This window comes from Centroberyx gerrardi, chromosome 4, assembly GCF_048128805.1.
Source record: "Centroberyx gerrardi isolate f3 chromosome 4, fCenGer3.hap1.cur.20231027, whole genome shotgun sequence".
In the NCBI taxonomy this organism is placed as follows: Eukaryota; Metazoa; Chordata; class Actinopteri; order Beryciformes; family Berycidae; genus Centroberyx; species Centroberyx gerrardi.
This window is the reverse complement of record NC_136000.1, coordinates 10,063,548-10,087,540: the sequence shown is the minus strand read 5'-3', so window position 1 is coordinate 10,087,540 and position 23,993 is coordinate 10,063,548. Positions and strand designations below refer to the sequence as shown.

Here is a 23,993-nt window from a genome sequence, read left to right as displayed (position 1 = left end):
AGACATGGATCAAATAGTATTTTGCTAATAATTAGCATTTGTTTTAGCATGTTTGCAGCACTGCCAGGGTTTACTGCATCAGGACATTCAGATAGGGAAAGGTAAGTTGTCAATCACAGAAAAGCGAATATAAATTGATTGAATACTAAATTGATTTTCAAATACTACTGCTGCGATTGTCTAAACCTTCTGGCACTGTATTTTTGTATGTGGCAACCCAACCCATCTCAAACACCAAGGAGATGAGAATAAACGTTTAAGTTATATGCAAATACTATTTGACCCAGAACTGGCGGCCAACTGATTGATTTAGTTTGCAGTGGCAGAAGAAGAGGGATTTTCTTCTAAAATGTTTTCACATACATACAAACAAATCTGTCAGTAGTAGAGCCAATAGCAGACAGTCAATAGATTTTCCTTATATTCTTATCAGCAACATAGAATGAATTCACAGCAAAAAGAACCAATTGAACCAACCAGTACCATTATTTTCTCTGCAGACTATATAGCAATATTTAGGATATTTTTAGATTAATAGCCTAAAGATGTTTGACCAGAGACTCTTAAAGGGACTTTGGTTTGGCTAGCAACTGAACCACATAGTCTAACTCCAGCAGTATTATTAATGATAATGATAGCATAGCCCTAATAGAATAGTCCTATTCCCAGCCTATACATATAGCAGTAGGGCTTTACCTTACTGTGCCTAAGGTCTTAAGTGTGTCATATACCTCAATGATTCTGGTAAGTGTATCTCTGTTTGATACAGTTTATAACCCTTGCACTCTCTCATGTATTCTCTCTTTTCTCCCTCTCTCTCTATCTCATTCCCTCTCTGCTCATATATTCTTCATACTGCGTCATGAGACTTGAATATTCCGCCTTTGATGTTGTCTCAATCTGAGGTCTGAGCCTGCGCTTGATGTCTCAATGTTCTCCCTTTTATCTCTTGGCGCTCTGTTAATCTGGTCTGACTCTCTCGCTCTGTCTCTATCGGCTTCTCCTGTCTGCCTCGCTGCCTCGGGCCCTGTCGCAATACTATTGAGTGGCGGTGTTACCTTGTTTCCTTCGTGCACACTGATTTGTATTGAACTTGGGGGTGGGGGTGGGGATGGGGGGGGGGGGGGGAGCAGATACAGTAATTGGGAAGAGAACAATGGAAGCACAAACTTAGAGGAGATTCACAATACTGAAGACTTGCGCACACACGTTTCAACACTGTGGCCTCATTAGTCTCCTCTACAATATATCGAAAGTCTTGATAAATGGTTTGCTTTCCCCCATTTTGTGCTGTCCGATCAGTGCAGAGGAGAGGAAGGAGAGGTTACCATGGCAGCCATGGTTTGAACTGGACCCTCTGTCTTGATTTCTCCCATCATCAATCATTCTCTCTTGTACTTTTCTCACTGTCACTCTAGCTCTCTCAGCCAATCCTTTTCCTCTTCTCTTTAATAATGTAGGCCTTCCTCTTCTTGTCTATTTCTATTACCTCTCCGCTTCTCTTTCTCTCTCTTCCTTTCTTTCTGTCCCTTCAATCTCACCCTCTATTCCGGTGGTTTTCAGCCACGTGCCAATCATGACCCAAGAGTCTGTAGGTTTTCACTCCAACCGAACACTATAGCATCTCATTTCACTGATTAACACACCTTCAACCAGACAGGAGGAACCAATCAGTGAAATCAGCTGCTGTAGGGTTTGGTTGGATTGAAACCCTGCAGATGTCACATGGTTGAAAACCACTGCTCTATTCTCTCCCCACTTTCTCCAATGGCGTGTGGCTGACTCTGCTCCCTATTGCCCCCTGCAGGCGAGCTGCGGCACATCACCAAGCTGAAGCCTTGGTCTCTATTTGACGTGCTGGTGGAGAAGTACGGCTGGTCGCATGAGGACGCCGGCCACTTCACCCACTTCCTTCTGCCCATGCTGGAGATGGTGCCCGAGAAGAGGGCCTCGGCCGGCGACTGCCTCAACCACCCCTGGCTCAGCTCATAGCCACACACTCCGATCAGACCCCCCCCCCCAAAAAACCATCCCAAACAACTATCCTAAATATCACCCCTTGGTGGCGGCCGGCCTGTGGAATGATAGAGAGGAGAGAGGCTGGAGATGAAGAAACAGAGCGAGTGAGAGAGTTGGAAGTGATGAGAGAGCGATAGGATTTTGTCGTATTCTTTCCAGCCTTATCCCACACATGCACACATACACGCATATCTGAGTAGGCTTAAGTCCCACACACACACAACCCCTCCATCTTTTCCCCAAAAGCAATGTAAAGATGACAGACTCAGGCGCAGTTCCCTCCCGCACAACCTTATGGAGATAAAATGACATAGTAGCCAATGCCATGGCTGTGTCTTCCAAGACGTCTCCCAGTGCGGCGTACTACCTAAACACAAAAGAGTCCGACGATTTGAGGATGGATGCTGCTCACACTGTGAAAGGGAGAAGTCAGGCCTTGTCTGATGTCCGAAAGAGATGTGCTCTCTTCTCTTCTTCTGGCGTCAAGTTCTCAGCCTGTCCCATCCATCTACCTATCAAGCTATCTCTTCCTAGGCCACTCATTCTCAGTTTTACCTCGTTTGGATCCAGTCATGGGCCGCTGACTTAGCTGCTGATCTTTTCAATGACGAGAGAGGAAAGTCAATGAGCAGCCCCGTTGCAACGCTGACAGCCCAGAGCTCCATCTGCCATGACCTTTACATAGCCAGGGCCCCAAAGACAGACAAATATGTGTGTGTGTGTGTGTGTGTGTTCGCGTGTGAGGGAGAAGGAGTGTGTATGTGCCTGTACTTCTGCATAGTCGAGGGAGTTATTTGAGATCTGTCAGCATAGACCCTTCCTCTCTCTCTATGTCTCTCTTCTCCACTGTTTCCAGCCCAGTAGCCTCCCCTCCCCTCCCTCACCCTGCTGGATGAAGCCCCCACCCCAGACTAAAGCAGTACTGCTGAACAGTTTACACCCCGATCCCCCAAAATCTCCCAAGGCCGCGGTCCAAAAAACCCCTGTTTCCTGTCCCGGTTCCCCACTTTCCCCACCCCGATGAGCTGCATGCCCCGCCCCAGGCCACCGCAGAGACACGGAGGGCAGCCAGCCCTCCAGGGGGCGCCACACAACAGCTGCCACACTGACAGAAAGACAGGCAGACAAAGCACGGGATGAGCAAGAAACAAAAAAAAAAAGATAAATTTATCACTGAAGCCGAACAGGACAGCTTGGTCTATAAAGAGTTTCTCTGTCGTGAAACAGTGATTTTTTTTAAAGAAAAGCATGGAGAGACTGATCGATCAGCATGAACGGATATAACAAACGGACGATGGATGCGTGTTTCAGTTGTGCGTTTCATTGGTTTCGTTTGTTTCTTTTCTGTGTTCATCCCTTTTGGACGTTTTGTTTGAAAGACGAGAGACTTATTTTACGACGTTGTCGGTGCCCCGTCTGAGGAAGGTCACTTCTTTACAGCTCCCCTTTCTTTGACATTCCTGGGTCTTGGTCCTTTTTCCCATCATTCCTGACTTCTACTCCCTTGTCCCAAACCAAGAACAATTCTGTTGAGTCCTGCTGTGGCACGTTTACCAGATCTGATTGGTACTACCCCCCTTTTTTTCCTACAGAGGAACCCCTCGATCCCTGAGCTTCTCCAGAAAGGGGATGGTCAAATGGAGGTTGCACTTGTCTTTGTAGATGTCCTTCAGGGATTTGAAACCTTTGTACATAGAACTGAGATCTGGCAACACAGATACACGACCGTGGACAGAGATTCAACACACAAGCATCATTCCGATACAGAGGCTGTTGTTGGCGGGACTTGACCTCCTCTAATACAGTAGGGCTGCGATAGCTCAGGCCCGGAGGAATGTTTCGACTGAACTGTGCCACCTGGTGGCTGAAGGAGAGTACTGCATCGCCGCACACTGCTGCTGCTCTCAGTGCCAACGCTCCAAGACGTTCCACTATACAGTATCTCTCCACTTATCTCTATTTCTCTGTCACACACACAAAAACTCGCATCATCACAATTAGTCCAGTTGCCTATTTTTTCGCAATAAATGAAAAAAAGATGAGTATAAGTAAATGGTGAGATATTTTTAAAAACTATTTAATTCATTTAAAAAAAAAGAGAGAAAAAAAAAAAGAAAACAACTTTTCTCTGGTTGTTGTGACCGTGACCGAATCTCGTCTTATATTGAGGTGATTGTGTTTGTCTGTTAGAGATGTTTTTATTTCTTTTGTAATTATATTATTATTATTACTGTTATTATTATTATTCAAATTAGTTCTTTTTTTACACAGTTGTCACCTCTCCCCTCCCTCCTTACATGAACAGTGCTGCTCTGTCTGGGCTCTTGATGGTGATGAAAAACGATCAAACAGTTTTGCAATAAAGAGTATGTGATGATGAATTTTTTTGCACCAAAAGCTCCTGATCTCACTCTCAGCCATGCTGACTGTTCTTCCTGATGACATTGACAGAATCGCGTCTCTTGTCTGTGTTTTTCATTGACAGATTTAATAAAATTGTAAATTAATGGATTCTGTGGCATTGATGTAGTGTTTGCCATTTTCCACTGTGTATGGCCCGGCTAAAACTTTGAAGTCACATCAGTCAACCTCATTGAAAGGGTTATACAACTTACTACTGGTCACCAAAGGGAACAGAGGAAAAGAAGATCAATCACTACAGATTCCCTTTTTTTATTGATATGTATAATTAATAGAAGTGTTCCCACTATTTTTGATAGAAAGTAAAAAGACATGGGTCAATTGTGAATACATTAGGCAAAGACTTCACAATGTCAATGAAGTGTTTAAGAACAAATGCTAGCTTATTATGACTCACACTAAAAGCAAATATATGCCATTAGACAACATTATCTAAGCTGCAATAAAACATGAAGTGATAAAAGACATCCTGAGATCAATATTAGTCATTAAAAAGTAAAAACATGCTTCTAAGCATCAACTAGGGATTGTCGCAGTAGGGTTTTTTATATCTTATATCACTACAAATGGTCTCTGATGGCATCTGTGTGCTTGCCAACGTGTCTGACTTCCATCCATTAGCACACAATAAACCACAAGTGGTGCCTCAAGTAAAGCGCACATGCTCCCATTCATTAGGCATTTCTGACACGGGAAAATGTTTGACAAGGCAAAAAACTTATAGGCCATTAAAATGGGTGAACTTTTCATACATCAACCAGACGGTGGATGATAAAATTTAAAAGTAAGACCGTTCAAAGTTGAAATAGCCACCGGTGTAAAATTCAACGAGGTATTTATGGTATCAACACCGATGAAATGTAGCAACGGAACAAACCCTCTTGATCCGCAGTGGAATCTGGGTTTGTAAGCTTGAAGACAAACCTTCATCATGGCGGTGGGAGCGTATGTATGTACAGTATGTGTGTATGCGTTCTGGAACTGCTGTGCATGTGCATGTGTCTGTGAGCATATCTGTGTGCGTGTGTGTGTGTGTGAATTTGTTTGTATCAGAGCAGTGAGGCACAGTTCTTGAGCAGCAGTGGCTTGGCCAGCTCCAGGATGTCCAGGTTGGGATCCAGGGACCTGCCCAGGCCCTCCAGCACCATGATGGCAAACACAATGGACGCAAAGTTACTCTCCAGCTTCACCTAGAACAGCAAACAACATTGAACAACATCAATTTTGCATCCAAGAAAACTGCCATCTAAATATCTTAAACAACAGAAAATGAACAAACTGCTGTTGCTATTCTGAAACTATGACTTAGCTTTGGCTGGCCACACTGTTTCCTAGTAATGATGTTGGTTACGGCTGATTCAAACAGCTTTCAACACATCAATGCAGCATTTCAAATGCATCCACAAACCGCAGAGGTCACATGGAAATATACTTTTTATGTTCTCTTTGTTCCCCCTGAATTTCTTCCATTTTTCAAAAGAAAATGAACCAGCAGCCTTCACAAAGCAGCAGCCTAGCAAGCCAGACCTAAGAGTAAAGTCTAGCACAGTGGGACAGAAGGAATGGATCTTTAATTTCTTCCCAATTTATTTTCTCTAAGCTGAAACTGTAAGAAAAATAGTTTTGCTCACAATAAGACACAAAACTCATTACTGAGTAGTTCACAGAAATAGCTTTCCAGACTCTTTCACTTGAGGAAATCTGGTTAGGAGCAGAGTAACAGAGCAGTGGCTCAGTCTGAGATGTTACTTGTTATAATGTTACTTCAGCTTAAGCTTTAAGACATCAAAGGTTAGCGATCTGAGCCAGCTCCAGCGCTTCATTTGACAGCCGACTGAAAATTAGCTCTTGATGTTTTACCTTGTGTGTGATGAGCAGGCCAAAGACTCTGGAGAGCAGGTCTGCCACTTGGATCTGTAAGCACAAACAAAAATTCAATAAAAACACAACATCTCAACAACAACCAGGGCATGAAACTAACTTTTTTGTACCTATAGCCACAGTGGCTAATGTTTCCCAAGATTCACTGGCTCTGTCACCGGCCAACAAGATGTTTTGAATAGAATAAGACTGCCAATTGATGGATGGTTACCTGCCAAATTGGCTAGTAGAGAAGACTAACTTGCCAGCCACAGCGAAAATTTACCTGCATTACACTAGTGGTTAGTGATAATTTCCCTCTCTGACAACAGCCCTTCTGTTTGCCTACAGTATATAAATTATGCATATATCACTTCTTTTTCTGATTAGAATGGATGGATAATTTTGCAGACTAGTGCAAGCCTATATGAGAATGAGTATTAAACTAAATAAAATGTGCTCATATTTATTTTGCACATACATTTACCAATACTCTTAACAGGGACACTGAGAACAATCAGGAAATCAAGCAAAGATGTTAAACTAATAGCATTCAGGCAGCAATGTATGATTTTAGTTTCCAATAATCATAGAATATTGGCATTAACTATTCAAACATTTCATTTTGAATGTCCACCGTAGCTGAAAGTAGTCAAGATATGATGTATGATGAGAAGTGAAAAGTGCAGTAAATTCATTTTGTTCCTCAAATAAAGATCAATAATCATGATTAAGATTCACGATCACAATGTCTCACAAAATAACCGTGATTACCATTTTAGCCGTCAATGTGTCCAGCTCTACATCAGCAACATCTAGTCACAACACAGACAAAAGAAAGCAGAAATCTAGGTCAGTACCTTTCCCAGGGAGAGGGTGTTGCTGAGGGCATGGTCCACCAGCTGCGCCATCTCCTTCTTGAAGCGCGGCACGTCTTGGCACTCATTAGCCCTGGCATAATGCAGGATCAACTCTGCCACCCGCTCCCCCTGAAGGAAACAGCCATGGTGGCAGTCAGTCGGAGTCGCAGCGCTTCCATGACCTAAAAATGTTCCTTGTTTGTTTGTTTATGTTTTTAATCTCAGAAAAGTTCTGAAGTAGTTAACAGGCAGGTTTCCACTGCAGTTGGATTAGCTAGGGAGAAGTGGCCATGCGATGTAGAAAAACAGCTGAAACCTATCATCTAATGCCATGAATGTGTGAAATAAGCTGTGAAATACAGTCCACTATATTTCTGTAAGTAAAATTTCCTGATATTCTCTGACTTCCACAGAGAATTTAGAAATTTCCCGGTCTGGAATACACCTCTGAAAATTCCATGATATTCCATTAATTTCATGACCGGTGGGAAACCTGAATTTATCTTTTCATTTTTCACTTCATCTCTTTTCACTTGCAGGGTCAGCTACAGAAGAGCGCCCCTGTAGCTGGTAGGGACTCAGGTGCAGACTGCGTTTCAAGGGCAATCTGCTCATTTTTTGGCACCTCAATTGGTTGAGCTAAGAGCACAAGGTCGTCTTTCGTCTTATTATAAGATATTTATACAAATCAAGTTGTGGTGCAAATCAAGCCATTATCACCAATTATAAATTGCATTGCCTTTCAAAGGATCTTGCGCTAAAATAATTTGGGGGAGTGAATTGGGTGCAATCTGGATTTGCATGCCCTCACATACAAATAAATCTGTGGGCAAAAGAATGAGATTCACATATAATTTACATATGCATGAAGGCTTTATTTTTTGACCAGCACTATAAGACACGCTTTCAACTCATTCAGCACGACTAGTGAATAACATGGAATTCTGATTTGATCATTTTGGTGATTTAGTGTGCTGTTCCCTGTGTCACTCCATTTAGTGAATCTGGGCCTGAGTGTTCAAGGCCACTTGAGCAGATTGGATGCTTGCCGACCCAGGGCTTGAATCCAGATCCTCTAGTTGAAGGACCGTTTCTCTCACCAAAGTTTAGTCTGGACACTTTATGTACAGTATGTACCCTTTCCCCTCTCACCTGCCGTAGCACCACAGCGGTAAAGACAGCCTTGAAGTTGGCAAGATCATGGTCACTGAGCTGGGCCACAATGCCGGCGTCCAGCAGCACCAACTGGAAAGGGGACGGGTCCGGCCTGACGCTGACCACCACGGTGTCCCACAGGTCGGTGAGGGTAGCCTTACCCTGGGACTCCCCTGGGACACCAGCACTATCACTGGAACCAACACCAGGCCCCCGATGCTGGACCAGGATGTTTCCCGGGTGGAGATCCCCATGGACGAAGTTGTCCACAAATACCTGAAATATAGATATAGATGGATAGATAGTGACAATGTAGGAATGATAGACATGAAGTGAACAAAGTACATCTGGTCAAATGATAACATACAGCCAGACAAGTAGGTAAGTGTAGTCAAACAGACACATACTGTTTCTCTCTCACGCATATACACACAAAAATAGCACACACACACAAGCACAGAGAAAGAGACAGAGACAGAGACAGAGACAGAGACAGAGAGAGAGAGAGAGAGAGAGAGAGGAAGAAAGAGAGACAGGTTCTGATAAGGTAAGCCATAGACCAATCCCACAGGGTATGAAATCACAGCGATGGTAATGATTAGCCAGATGGAACCGATGGCCAGCAGATAACACATCTCACCATCTTTAGCAGGGTGTCGACTACCATCTTGGCTATTCTCTGCTTCACCTCCTGAGGCACCTCAGAGCTCAGGTAGTTGGAGATGGGCTCACTCTCCTGAAAAACACATGGGTGTCACAATTCACACAGCTGAAAATAAATTCTGGCCTCATTTATGAGTGAAATGAATGAAAAGTATATTACTTCAACCAGAATGATGCATATAGCCTAGAAATCACAGATGAGGTGTCAGATGGGGGGATTTTGCTATATAAGACAATACAATGAGCGCCAGAAGGATGTGACAATCACAGCAAAGTTAAGTCATTTTAGGAAACTTTTCTATGAATGATATATTTGACATTTGTTTGAGTTGCACTGGTGCAGTAAATCCCACCCGTCTGGAACTCCACACAGATTAAAACATTTGCTAATTTGCATAAGCAATATGAGCTCAGTCTGTATCAGTCAATCATTCAGTCAGTTTATTTTTTGTTTCCCTCTAGTTTGACCAGCCACACGTGACGAAGCCTTCTCTACTCACTTCAAAGGTTTCCACTAAGATGGTCCTGGTGATAAATGGTCGTAGCGGAGTTGGGAACTTGACAGAATCCACATCGCGGAAATTCTCCCGGAACCGCTCGATGTTCCTGGCCTCGAAGCGGAGGTCAATCTAAAATGAAAGTCAATTAAACAATCAAACACTAGTTTTTTTATTCAGTCCCCACGTCCAGCTCCATGTTTCTGAGGTAGAGTTGACTACTTTGAAGCATTATTTGCAATGTTTTTTTTGCTTTTTTTGTCATATTGCAAATATTGTAATATGATTTGTCTTACATGTAGGCAACCTTTTTTTTTTTTTACATTGCAGATGACCCTGCATGCTGACCTGTAGAAATGTAGAAATGTAAATGTGTAGAGGGCTGTGTATAGTGTTGAGGAAGAAATGGAAACGTACCTATACTAAGCAAAATACCTATGTGTTCACTTAATATGTAACCTTTGACCCATTATTTACACCTTATAAGTGCCTAAAACTCAAGAATACTGAATCTGCTTCACCATTATAAGATTAAACTCTGAAATAACATCTTGTGTGTTTCTCACAGAACTGTGAGCCTGGAATCTTCAAATGCCCAAATCTCATAGATAACACTCACCAAGTTGCCTTGACAAAATAATAACTTGTTGTCTTCTAAAAGAAGGTGGTCACCTTTTATTAAGCATCTCCTTAAAGTGCTAGAACTACTGTGTAATTATCATTGGTTGTTCAGTCTTGTTCATATGACCTTAGCTGTATTATATTCTATCCGTATTAACATAATCATGAATATTCAACACTACAAAACTCTGTGTAATCATCCAGATTTTGAGTTCCTTGGCTCCCAACCAGCAGACTGATTAAACCTGCCACTCTCTTGTCTTTTCTTCCACAGTTTTCTTCCACAGTAAAAAAAAGACAAATCAACTCCCATGTGAACAGTCTTTGAATATTCTGAACTTTATTCTAAATGTAGCAGTGTGAATATTCCTACCTGTTTGGTCATGAGCTTTTCAAACTCCTCCACAATCTCGGGAAGGCTGAGCCACTTGAGGCCGGGCAGACAGTGCAGGAGCCAGCTGCCCGCTCTCATCAGCAGCAGGTCTATCTCCACCTGCCTCCTGATGCCTGGGTGCAGCACCTTCAGTACAACACAGACAACTTGTAGAGATCTGCTGCAGGGCCTGAACGAATCACACTTGTCTTCTACTCAACACACAAACACCTGGAAGCATTGATTGAATATCTTTCATATGAATCAGATTGCAGCATCACCATACTTATAGTAATTAGGAATGATTTAGGGGTGATATATATCGAAATTCAATATATTGCAGTACAAAAAAAACAACACGTATTGTGGGGCAGAAAAACGAACCGTGATATAACCTACATTATATTCTGCTGTAGTAATCACAAATAAGACGACTTGCCCATCACAATTTCACAAACTCACCTTCAAAATTATAGCATTTGCACTTTGTAATGACATTTTTACATTGTTGTTTACATATTAGCAAGCCAATGCCATCGCTAGAAAGACTTGTGGCTCAGCAATAAACATAATTCTGCAGTCAGACTTTGTTGTCATTGAATTTTTATTTATTACATCGTATCGTGGTTGTATCGCATCGTGAACCCCATATCACATATCGAATCGTATCGTGATATAAGCATATTGTCCCATCCCTAATAGTAAAGCTACTTTGTGAGTCTCACTCACCTTGATAGCCACAGGTATCAGGTGCTCCTTCTCTGTGCTGCTCTCCTCATGCTGGTCCTCTGGGTGACTCCTCTCCTCATGGCTCTCCTCCTCCCCCTTCCCCTTCCGGAGCCCCCACAGGGAGCTGGCCACGCCTCCTAGACCCGGGATCTCCCAGGCCTCCAGCAGATCCTCTCTCTCCATCTCCTCCACCAGCGTCTGGAAGGCCGGGTCCTCCACGCTGTCCACCCTGGCCCAGCCGCGGTACACCTGGGCCACGCAGCCCGAGCCCACCGGCTCCTTGCCCTCGAACACAAACAGCCTCCTCCAGCCCTCCCCGAACGCCCGGCGGAGACACTGCTTGGTGTGGGCCCACGAGTGAGGCCGCACCTTGACGTGGAGCCTGGAGAAGCGGTCGCAGAAGTCCTGGGAGAAGATGTCCCGTCTGGTGCTGGCCCACTGACCCAGCTTGATAAAAGTGAGACCAGACGTCTCAGTCACCCAGAGCAGAGCGTCCAACCAGAGAGAGGCCCAGCGAGTGGAGACCAGAGCCAGGGGGGAGAGGAGGAGAAGGGGGCCAAATTTGAGGAACAGCACCAGCGCACGGAGGCTGAGGCGGAGGAAAAATATGAGTTTGTGCACCTGGACTTTGGCTAAAGACTTTTTGACCGTGGTCTGGGATGCAAGGGTGGCCTCCTGGCATCTGGCTACACAGGATGTTACGTTGACTGCACTCCAGCACAGCAGTGTAACTTTAGGTATCTGGGTTACAATCTGGCCTCTTTTTAGCAGACATGTCCTGGAATTCTGGAGGAGTCTGATTCTGGCAAAGGAGCCTACTTTCTGAAAAGTGTACCTCAGGTTGAAAAGCACTGCTCTTGCTCCAAATGCCGCCATGGTCGTGTCAAATAGCCGCAGCTCAGTCCGAGCCGTGGAGGAGAGTTGATCCACATATGCTTGTCTTGTATTGTGAAACTGTCTTGTGCAAACTCATCACTGGTGCGGACGAGGATGTCTTTGATCACGACGTCATCTGAAAGTCAAAGATAACTCCAACCTCGCAATGATCAGTGAGCTAAACATGCACGAGTTTATGACTGCCACCTTGAAAGCGACAGCCTAGGTTAACGTTACGTTACATTACAACACAGCCTTTACTACAAATGTAAACAGCTAACGTTGTCTTAACTTACGATCACTGCCATGTAATCAAGCTTCTTGTATATGGATGGAATAGGGATATTTTTTTTCTTCCCCGGTGTACAAAACAGTCTTTCCATGACTTAGCTCACGTTAACCACGAATTGCCATTGAAAACATTGCATGATAGTTGGTTTACTTCCGGGTATGACGTCAGTCCGCTAAGGTCACGCCGTCGTTTTTTAAAGGGGCAGTTCGTGTTTCTACTATGCGAGTTACAGACGTGACAGAGAAATTACCATCCAAACCTTTTCCAGTGTTTGTCATTAAATGAAGAGGAGAATTTGTGCGTTTTTGTGTGCGTGTGCGCATACATGTGCGCGTCTCTGTGTCCTATATCGGTTTAAAGCCCAGAAATTCAAGCAAAGTGAATCAAAAGACCACTGGATAGACGCAGGTGGGTTTAATTAAATGTGTTTAACAATTACACGGTATGTCCAAAGTCTTTTTAACTAATACGCCCTAAAACTCTGCCATATAATAATGGCTTTTGGAAGAGATAAACTGCCAATAGCTAAACCTCTTCAAGTAACTGCAGAGACTTTGAGTGCCCAACAGATGGAGACACAGGAACACACACAAAAACTCTGGTTTGGTTTGAACTATCACCTTTTCTTCTGCTGCAGCCCTTTACTTGACTAGGTTTCTTGCATACATACATCCCATATCAAGGACTGAGAACTTGTCCCATCCATGTTCCCAGTCACGGTGTGTGTCCCCCGGACAGTGGGGTCCGCACCCTCCCAGGATCCCAGCTGCTGTAGGCCTAATAGAGGACCCAGGAACACAAAAGGTAGGATAAACGCCAAACAGATGTTACTAGACCCCCCCTCCACACCCACACACACACCCCTGCTCCCCCACAGCTATTGATGGACAAGTTGGGCTTTTTAAGATCTCTCATGCATTTCAAAGGCGAGGTCAGGGTGTGGGGCTCAGAGGTCAGCAGGATAGCTGCTCTGCTGAGGTGATGCTATGTTAGACACTTTATGAAGGCAGCTCAGTGGAATGACTTCAGGAATGCAGCTGAGGCCCCTACACATTGTATTAGCTATATGGCTGTATAGTATATCTGAAGGGTCAACTCAGATCACAAGGCAGCCCAGATACCTAATCAGTCGCGTGTGTGTACAGTATGCATGTGTGTCTGTGTGCAGGTGTGTATCTTTGTATGTGCTTTGTGTGTGCACACGCTTTAACACATAAAGGCTATTAATCATTAATCACACTGGTCATCATGCCCACTGAACCTTGCTTCCTGTTCTCTCACTTTCTTCTTCCGCTCTTTCCACAGGACCATTGCGTAATCCTGCAGCTCTGTGCCAGATGGTGACGTGGACCTGTCCGTTTGAGTTCTCCCATTGAGCCGGCGGGTCACCGGTAATCAACCCAAACACTGCCAAACCATGTCTGTCGAGGAACACTTAGAGTCACACCACACCCACAGCAATCAGCGCGCACCACTGTCGCTACTGCTGGTAGTAGTTGTTGTTGTTGTTGTTGGTGTTGCTGTTGGCCGGTGCATGCGAATCAGTAAACAAAGTGTTGGAGAGATAAAGTGGATGGACAGGAAAGCCAAGCCTCCCCCCCCCCCCCCCTACCTCCGCTTCACCCGTTGTCCCCTCAGAGAGAGAGAGAGGAAGAGAGGCCCTTGGGCTTCTTTAATTGGCTCCCGGAGGAGGCTGTTATTTATGTATTCAGTTGTGCTCAGCTTTGCCCCTTCCTGCTCCATTCCTCTTTTTGAGCAGGACACTCGGTTTCCCCGGCAACCAGGGCTCCAATCGCCCGGCCAGCTGCAGATTAGTTCAGCAGTGGGGGGTTTGGGGTGGGGGGGGGGAGAGGGGGGGGGGGGGGGGGAGGATTGAGGGTGGTGGGGGTGGGGGGGGGGGGGGGGGTGATGATGGAAAAGGAGAGGGAGGAGAGAGAGAAGGAGGGAGGAAGGAGAGGGGGGGTCATGAGAGAAGGAGGGGTGGGAAAAGTTTGAGAAGGGGAGAGAGAGAGAGAGAGGGAGAGAGAGAGAGGGAGAAGGAGCGAGCGTCATTGAAAGAAAGGAGTCAGAGTGAGTGAGTGTGTGTTTGAGAGAGAAAGAAAGGGAGAGCTGAGAGTGGAGAAAGAGCTGTAAACATTTTAGCCTGTAGGCTGGAGGAGAAACAGGAGGAGGGATTGCCCTAACTTTGTGTCTTTTTCAAACTTTTTTTTTTTGCACTTGGAACTGTTTTTTTTCCCTCTCTCTTTCTCTCTCTCTCTCACTCTCTTTCTCTGTGTGTGTGTGTGTGTGTGTGGGAGGTACAGGCAGGGGCTATGCAAAGTGAGAGAAGTCGGAGGCAGGGGTAGGGGAGCACAAACGGTGGAAGAGAAAGAGGGGAAAAAGGCAAATTGCTCTGAAGGAAGGAAGCCATGCGAGTGGATGCTGTCTTCTCCAGGGTCAGATTACGCAAAATGAGAAACTACTCCAAGAGCACTTCAACAGGGCTCACCCAGCTGAGAAAGGTAAAGTGAAGAATGAAGAGTGTTTTTCATGTGTGTGTGTGAGTGAGAGTGTGTGCTTGTACCTCGGGTTTATCTTATACTTTTGAGTACTGTGTCATAAATACATTGCTCTGAAACAGAAAGAGACAGTATGTTTTTAATACAAATTGTGATTTTGTGGTTTATATTTGACTCATGGTCCTTTTGATCCATCTTCATGTGCATCTATTTAGCTTACTCATATTCTGTGCACAACCAAGAGTGTACATGCTTGTGTGTGATCTTGAGTGTGTGAGCATGCATGCCAGTATGTGTGTGTGTGGTTGTTTAAAGACATACGGATGGCAGATCTTAGCATGCGGTTTTGTCTGTGTTTATTTGAGCAGTATTTAATTCTGTACTGCTTTGGCTCCAGTTAAAGTGCGCCTAAGTGTTGCTCAAGTAGCCTGTCTGCACCAAGTCCATTACTGCTGGCCACAAGAGACTTGTCTGTACCTCACTCTATCTATCTATGTACACGCACACACACACACACACACGCACCAGCTCGATGGATGTCAGCTCTCATCTTCCCATTAAATGGGAACAAAGAGTGTAGAGATGATGTGGTGACCATTTGGATAATAATCAGAGTGCACGCTAAAACCGTCACATTCCAGACCGGCTTCTTGAGGGGAGAGAGAGAGAGAGAGAGAGAGCAAGAGAGAGAGAGGAGAGACCGGAGAGGATAAGTGGATAAGTGAGGTGAGCATTCTTCACCGCGAACAAAGGCACCTCTTCATCCAGAGCCCCAGTGCCTGTATTGTTGTGGGGAGGCAGGCAGGGGTGGAAACTTCCCCAGGGAGGGCAGAGGAGTTCAGCTCCAGGTGTCTTTCACCGCTGACCCTTGTATCTCCAAACACACAGCTTTTCAGTGATCAGGAAAAACAGTTTGTTTTTTTTTGTTTTCAGATTGTTGACCATGCATTATTGCAATTGTGCAGTTGGTTTTGAATAGGTTACATGGTCCCTATGGGTCATGGAACTTATATACATACATACTTACACATGTATGTATGTATGTTTGGAGATTAAGTTATCATGCATCACCAGCACTTTAATGACACAGAGATGAATAGGCTGCTAACTATGTAAAGTAATATACCACAATATTTTCATAGTCTATCTCTATCGCTGATAGATACAGCACAATAGTGATTCAACCTATACTCAGTTTATGAAAGCTTTTACATTGCTGTTCTATACATCCGGTGTCTGGTGGGTCTTTCCCAGGAAAATCCTCCGGCGCACAGGAAGTGATATGTTTTACGTTTCCGGCAGCAGCAGTAGCGGTTTGTTTTAAATAGGAAGAACTGGGTAGTTAGCATGAGCAGCGATAGCCACCATGGCAGAACAGACACAGAAAACAGCCTTACCTATACAAATGTATACTTCATCAACATAAAATCCAAGGAAAAAGATGTCACACTACTAGACACACTGTTTGATTACCAAGTGATCTCTGGGAAGTGCAGTGCAAAACCACCACAGCAATGACCGCTTAGCACAAAGATGTCACCATTATGAAAAAATTGTGAATGTCGTGGATTACTGTTTGAATTAAAATTGCCGTATGGTGTTGATATGTTCCTAAGGGATAAAAGGGATTCCAATTCTGATCCTTTACTGACACAGAAAAATAGTCTGAGGGATATCCGAGGATGACACACACATCTGTGTGTGAATCAAAATGACCATAATGACTTAATAAGAGATAAATGATTCTCTGTCCCATGTCACGCCATAACAACAACAACAACAACAACAACAAGAATTCCTGTGCAGCAGGAATCTCTACTACCTCCAATAAGCACTGAACTTTAAGAGATAGTTACCAATCAACCAACATAATCCATTTCAATGGCCGCCTCAGGCCTCTCAATGCAGCTAGTTTGGCAATCATTTACCCCTACAGGACAGTTTCTGTGGAACACACAACATTGGAATACCACATACAGAATGCTGTATAGAAAACCCCAACTTTTATTGAATTTAATATATTACTTGAGTTTAATAGCAGCTTGTTTTTGGGGTTGTTATGACATTCTGTACTACCTTTAAATTAAATTCAAGTTTCATATCGGCATAAACAAACTGGTGCTGGGTTCAGCAAATCAATAGGAATTTTACCAAACACAAATCAACATTCCTCTGCTGTCTGTCCTCTTTCTCTTTACTAGACTGGGTAAGGTTGAGAGTTTATTGAATTGAGACTGGCCGACTCTCTGGGGCTGTGGAGAGAAGGTTTATAGAGTTTGAGATAAAGAGACAGGGACTGTCTGTCTGCAAGTCAGCAAGGTTGTAATAAGAGGGCTGCAATCTTGTAAAGAGGCTCTGGTGTGGAGCCAGTGTGTGTGTGTGTGTGTGTGTGTGTGTCACTATCACACACATAACGGTCTGTCTGATTGGGTGAGTTGTTTACATTCTCTGGGTAAGGGGCAGAGGCTAACTGTCTACATGGCTGCCATGCAAAACAAGGCTCACTGTTCCGGAAAGTGTGTATTTGTGACCTTATATCACCATCACTCAAGATATTCACAGTCTCAATGCCTCAATCTTCCTCTGCAGTGACTCATTTTACTCTCAGACATACACTCACGCACACACACATACACACACTCATTCTCAGGGCATTCTCTCTCATTGCCTGTCTTCCTCTGTAACAGTGATTCATTTTCTTCCTCCTCCCCTCCCTCCCTCTCTCACTCACTCACTCACTCACACACACACACACACACACCAAAATATTGACACAATTGGGACATTCTCTCTCAATGCCGATCTATCTTTCTCACTCTCATTGACTATTTTTTTCTTGCATACACACACACACACACACACACACACACACACACTGAAATCGCAGCAAATGAAAGAGCACACGAAGTCTTGAATCTCAGCAGAGGTTAAGAGAATGCTTTCTCAATATGCACACTGTAAACTTTTGGAAGGAAAAAAAAAAGTTCTGAAAACTCAAACGCCAGATGTTTAGTGTCGTGACAACTCTGTCAACTCTCACAACTGAATCAGCTTGTTTTCTTGGAAGCATATTGAATTGGATAAATGGGTCTTGATGATTGGTATGAGTCACAAGAAGTCATCCAGGAAAAGAGGATTTAGCTTCAAACTGACACCATGGGATCCATTTACCGGAAAGTTAAAGTGTACTGTTGAGAAGTCTGTTAGATGCCTTTGTGCATACAGTACATACACAACATGCATGTGTGTATGTATGTACTGTGTGTGTGTGTGTGTGTGTGTGTGTGTGTGTGTGTTTTTGGGCACTTTAAATCTGTGTGGAGTCTGTGTGTGTGTATGTGTGTTGCTGTTGTCATGTGAAAACCCCGTAACCTCCCTGATTTTCATGTTTTAACTTCAACTGAAGGATTACACCGTCCTCTATGGGTTGAGAAAATTGTGCGCCCCTTGGGCTATTGAAATCCTTTCAAACCCCATTGGATAAACTCAAAAATGTATGTCTGTCAAGCTGAAAACAAGACTGTTTTTCTTAGTTCCTGAAAAAAAGAAGATACAAGGTTTGCACCCGACAGTGACAATATGTTTCTGTGCTTATGTATGTGTGGCTCTGTGTGCTTGTGTGGTTTTTTATGTGTCTGTGCCTTCTTGCATGGTGTGTGTGTATATACACATGCAAGTGTGTTTGTGTGTGTGTGCGTCTGTGCATGTGTGTGTGTTAGTGGATGCAGTCGCTGACATCTGTCCTCTCCATTCTTTTCTGCTTAGAAAAGTGACAGCAGGGCTTTAGGAGGTTACAGGCTTTCCACCCCCCTCTTACAGGAACTGGCTTTTGACAGGCGCTCCGCAGGGCGCCCCCTGACTTAAGGACCCCACCGGGGCCTTCTCCTGCCGTCGCCGAGCTGCTGTTGTTACCACGGGGACACGCTCTGAAAGAATGCGTCCTGTGGTGATGGTGAAGGAATTCCCCCTGCCTAGAAGATATGGGGGGGGGGGGGGGGGTATTGTCTGTAAAGTTGGTAGAGGGCCATGGTTTTAGTCATTATCAAAGACACCCCTAACCCCCTCCTTGTGAGACACACACACACACACACACACACACATATACAGATGCATGGATAATGCATACCATCTCAGACACCCCTAACCCCTCCTTGTCAGAGTCACACACACACATACATGGATGCATGGATAATGCATACCATCACACTGGATATTGAACCCATTTATTCAACGGGTAGAGGCCATGGTTTTAGTATCAAAGGACCCTTAACCCCCTCCTTGCGAGTCTCTCTCTCTCTCTCCCTCGCTTGCAAGCTGTTGCTGTGTCTGGCAGGTTAGGTCTGCTGAGTGTCTCAGCGCTCTGAGCTGTATTAAAAAGAAATCTGACCGTGGCTATGGGGGAAGCGGGTGCTGCGATTCTAATTAGGACATGTAACAGGACATGACAGACTGAATCCCTATCCCGCTGCGTTGTTTACACAGGCCATAGTACAGTATCTCTATCATGGTCCGGCCTGAGGAGTGGGGAAAAGACAGAGTCAGCTATGACTGGAGGATGTTAGATGTGGGCTGGTAGATCCAAGGCTAACCAATAGTGATGAAGATCATCCAAAACCTCTGTGTTGCCAGCTTAATGTGGCTTTGCAGCTTGTGCCCACTGGCAGTGTGTGGTGGCGGCACATACACACACACACACACCACACACACTAGAACACACACAAACACATGGATGCATACTCACAAATACACACATGCACATGAACATACATTTGCCACTTGCTACACAGCACCACCATGGTTAGGTAACTTGAGCGTTGGGCAGGCTGCAGTCTGGAAAGGAATGTGTCCATCTGGCAACCTGGTTCAGAGGGGAACTTTAATGTGGCTATACCGCTCACTGAATTAGGTTCGGGTTGCCATGTTCTGATGAGCATTCCAAGCAAAATGGGGAAAAGGTTAGAGCATGTTTTGCTACTTCTGTTGTGTGTAGTCAGTGTGTGATTTTTGAGATGGAAAAACTTTAAGACCAGTAACCATCAACGCATTTAGGAACTTCCAGAAGCTGAACTGCATACTCTTTTCGTCTCTTCTCCTTAATCCGCAGTCCTCAATCATGGTTTTAAGCGTTCCATTTCTCCCAGCGACGACTTAGAATGAGAAGAATGTTGTTTACCTGTCAATTAGAGATCCACTCTGTAATGAGAATTAAAACAATGTCTGGAAGTTCATCCAAGTGTAACAACTTAATGAGTAGATACTCCAGACACACTGCAGACACCCGGGAGCTTTGATCATACCAAATCATATCTAAACACTGTCTTGTTAAGTGCTAGAGCTGGGAAAGTAGTAGTTGTGTCTTTGTCTGTCTCCAGTGTGATGATGGCTACAATACTCTTACCCTTTATTATAATATAGTCTCAATCTATATCTGCTGAGTCCTGGTGTCCGCTGCTACATCATCCAACTCAGCAATGTCTAAACAACTAGTTTGGATAGGGATATGTTTCACTCCAAAACACTATGTATCAATTTTTGCATAAATCTTTGTTGCTTCAAGTTTATTTCTCAATGTTTCTAATGTACAGTACATCCTCTAAAAATTTTATAAACAAATATCTTAACATACCCAATAATCTTAATGCTATATATCTTTTCACACCATTGCTAATTTTGTAATAGATGGTATCACATTTTTCATATATTGAATACCTCACTGTACCATGAAACCCCTGTAAGAGAACTAGTGGATACCATACTTGGTGGCATCGTGGCCTAGTGGTTAGAGTGCCTCTCCTATAACGCAGGTTTGATCCCCACAACAGCCATGTGTCCCATCTGAGAGACACTTAAGCACTACCTGCTCACTCATTTTCCCTCAAGCCCCTCTGGATGTTGTGATTTAGTCTCAGCTAAATGCCTGAAATGTAAAATTTTAAACTTATTTGCCATGTGCTGCTGAGTACAAATGGTGAAGTTCCTGAGGAGATGACGATGGCACATCTCATCTAGATAGGTTTAGTTTGGCTTGTTTCAGCGGTGCTAAACACCCCTCTCCATTTCACTCAGTTTTTTTGTCCGCTGGCGGTCTTGGCCGAGGCTCACAGTTGTCGGTCACGGGGTGTGTGGAGGTCAGAAGCGTCGGCTCTGACTCTGCTCGGCTCGACTCTGGAGTTTACACTCCGGAAGAGCACTTTCCCAAGCTGTCGCCTTGCTCGGCTCCCCTGGGAATCGGCGGGGGATTTATAAAAATCTGTTTCTGCACAGGCGTGCAGGGGAGCAGGGATGGGATGGGGGAGATCTGGTGGGAATTCTCAGGCGGAACCCTCGAAATGTGAGGGGGGAAAACAGGAAGAAGGAGAGCAGAGGATTTTGGCAGTGGAGCTCAGCTCGGAGACTGCGGCTTGGAGGAGAAATTGGATCTGGGGCCCAGAGAATAATGTTAGTGTGTTGAAGAAGCCAGGTTATTGTTGAAAGGATCTGTAGGTCCGCTCGCTGTGGAGCCTGCCGTAGAGAGGAAAGGTTTTATCATTAGGCTACCATGTTAAAAAAAAATCCCACATTGTGTGTCAACACAATGCAATCTCAGATGGCTGGAAATACTGTCCACTGTAGGGAGTCTTTTTTCATTTCTGTGAATGGATGAGCCAGTTATCATGGTGTATTGTATGACACTTCCTCACAGGTCTGTAGGATCAAGCCCCTTCGGGTGTTGTTTACAGCAGGCAGGCATTGTCTCGGGCTTAAGACATGCCATGTCTTTCTTCTTTTGCTACTGTGTTTGAGGACATGGTGAAACAGAATACTGCTGTGGTTGCAGACATAAAGTGTGTGTGTGTGTGTGCATGTGTGAATGCGTGTGCGTGTCTCTCTGGATCAGCTGTCATATTACCTGTGGCTGCATATAGCCTCCCTCACCCTTTGAAATGTGTCACTGCCTGCCAAACAGCAAGCTCATTGCCAGGAACACTTCCATGGCTGCTTTTATTTGGCAAGCTATCCTGTTAATGGCCTTACTTACTCTGTCAGTGGTGATTTATGCTAGTTTCAACCACACTGTTCCAACCACAGGTGCATCTACATCAAAGCCTTACATCTTACCACACTTTTTTTTTTTAATTGTTGCTGTTCAGAAGATATACTGCTGGTGTTACCGAAGGTGCGCGCTGGATTGTCTTTGGAAGGATAGGAATTAGACTTGTGAAAAGTTGAGAGGGATAGTTTTGTAGAAGTAGGAACAAGGAACAGGGCTGGATTGCCTAAAGTCCTTTATTTAAGCTTTAGCTCCGATTTAACTGCTGAATCCTTCGAGGTTGGCCAAAGTTGGAGTGGTGTTTCAGCTGTAACTATCCTGAATGTGGATTTTTGGATTTGACAGACGCTGTGTTGGATGGGGTTATGTAGGCCAAAGAGAGAGCTGTGTAAAAGCAGGCCCTGGGATGAGCTGGCATGGGCCCTGGTCAGGGGAGCCAGCAGGGTAATTGGGAGCAGATTGGGATGAGTCAGGAGCCATACTGATGTGAGTTTCTGTCAGTATGGAGGAGGGGTTCACATGCCTGTGGGAGGGAGGTGAAGGACAGATGCTCCGCCCCTGCGAGGAGACGTAATATGACACCAGCCCCCAGATGGGGGGATAGAGAGATTTGTTTGCTCTGCCTCCACGACAGATTCATCCCCCTGCTCTCCTCCACTGTCCAGTCCAGTCCTGTCCCGTTCTTCTCCTCAGTGGAGTTATCTCTCTTCTCTTCTCTTCTCTTCTCTTCTCTTCTCTTCTCTTCTCTTCTCTTCTCTTCTCTTCTCTTCTCTTCTCTTCTCTTCTCTTCTCTTCGTGGGGCTAGTTAAGGCCTCTTTGTATTTCTTGGCAATAAGTAAAACCCAGTGTTGAGAAAGAAGAATCCATCTATAATCCAATTTTCCACCAGGTCAATCCAGCTCTGAAAAAAAAACTCCCCTGCCCTTAAAAGCACCCACAAGTCTTTTTCAATTAGCAACTTTATTTTCACCTTTTATCAGGCTGGCGGTGTCAGTAGCTTCCTCTCCAAACTTCTATTTAGGGGGGGCTTATCACGTTGGAAGTCTTTAGTGCATCGTTAGCCTGTTAGCCACACCATTTGCAGAGTCAGTGGGATGTGGAATGGGAGCCACAAACTCCAAAGGGAAGGGAAGCCTTCCCTATTAAAAGCCTGTGGTTAAACAGCAATGGGACGGTCGTTTGTAATCCCTGACAGGTGGAGCGAGTGAAAGAGGGACACTGGGGAAGCTTTTGCTGAGTTTGTCAGGAGTTTGCTTTATTTTTTGCCATTTTGACCTTGTGGTGGTCAAAGCTGTCCCATTCATCAACAAGAGATTTCCGCGTTCTTATAACAAGTTAATTAGTGAGCAAGAAAACTTGCAAAACTGCATAAGTCTGACTTGAGGAGACACAAGAAGTCAATCCTTCACCCACTTCCTGGAAGTCACACCGCACTTCCCGTCTGTCTGTGTGTCCCTCAACAAACAATAGGGCAAACAAGAAAATAACTGTTTATTTCACGGTGCTTGCCTAGAACAGAAGCGGCCTCTTAAATGCTGGAGCAGTTAATCCCTTGGTTATGCCCCTGCACCATAATTACATCGACAGTGGCTTTCTCTGTGGACCCAATTATAATTAAGGTTTGTTTATACATTTTCTGAGGTAATATTTTGGCCCATTCCATACAGCTCCCAGTGGGATAGACTGTAGACACCCAGGCTTTGGGAGGACTTTCAGCTGTATACACAAGCCACAATAACAAGAAATGCTATACATGGGGTGTTAGAAATATGACAATGGATACTGGTTATATTCACTATATTTAGAATGGATTGATAAGAAAAAAAAACATGCAGGGAGAAATTGATTGTTTGTGGTATCCCCCTCAGTTCCTGTCTGGTTCTGCGGCTAACCCGGTTTCACTGCTGTCTCACATTCATCCTTTCCTAACAATGGAGGCAGAGGGAGGAGAGGCGGAGGGGCAAGAGCAACAGCACAACAGGGGGACGACCAAGGGGTTTGGACAGGACACTGGGCAGCGGGATGGCCTGTGTGTGTGTGTGTGTGTGTGTGTGTGTGCGTGCACCTTATGTCCCTAAGGGCCAACTGATAGGGATGTT

The 23,993-nt window shown here is 44.6% G+C and overlaps 3 protein-coding genes across 6 annotated transcripts in view; 2 read left to right on the top strand and 1 right to left on the bottom strand.

Annotated features, from left to right (window-relative positions):
* srpk2 (SRSF protein kinase 2) overlaps positions 1-4,530 on the top strand; it is a 64,609-nt gene extending 60,079 nt beyond the window's left edge. For all 4 annotated transcript variants that reach the window (XM_078283323.1, XM_071922714.2, XM_078283322.1 and 1 more), the window contains one exon: positions 1,808-4,530. In XM_078283323.1, the coding sequence (XP_078139449.1) occupies positions 1,808-1,992 (185 nt within the window). In that variant the 3' untranslated portion in view covers positions 1,993-4,530. The remainder of the gene's footprint in view (positions 1-1,807) is intronic.
* Positions 4,531-4,648: 118 nt separating this feature from the next.
* adck2 (aarF domain containing kinase 2) lies at positions 4,649-12,507 on the bottom strand. Its single transcript, XM_071922716.2, has 8 exons — positions 11,199-12,507; positions 10,470-10,616; positions 9,479-9,607; positions 8,956-9,051; positions 8,313-8,591; positions 7,161-7,289; positions 6,301-6,354; positions 4,649-5,630 (listed from the first exon to the last, which is right to left on the bottom strand). The coding sequence occupies exons 1-8, from the start codon at positions 12,072-12,074 to the stop codon at positions 5,490-5,492; spliced, it is 1,851 nt and encodes a 616-aa protein (XP_071778817.2). The 5' UTR covers positions 12,075-12,507; the 3' UTR covers positions 4,649-5,489.
* A 1,941-nt stretch (positions 12,508-14,448) lies between these two features.
* The window catches only part of LOC139929728 (DENN domain-containing protein 2A), a 36,105-nt gene continuing 26,560 nt past the window's right edge, over positions 14,449-23,993 (top strand). Inside the window, exon 1 of the mRNA XM_071922724.2 lies at positions 14,449-14,867. The gene's annotated coding sequence lies outside the window, so the exon portion shown is untranslated. The remainder of the gene's footprint in view (positions 14,868-23,993) is intronic.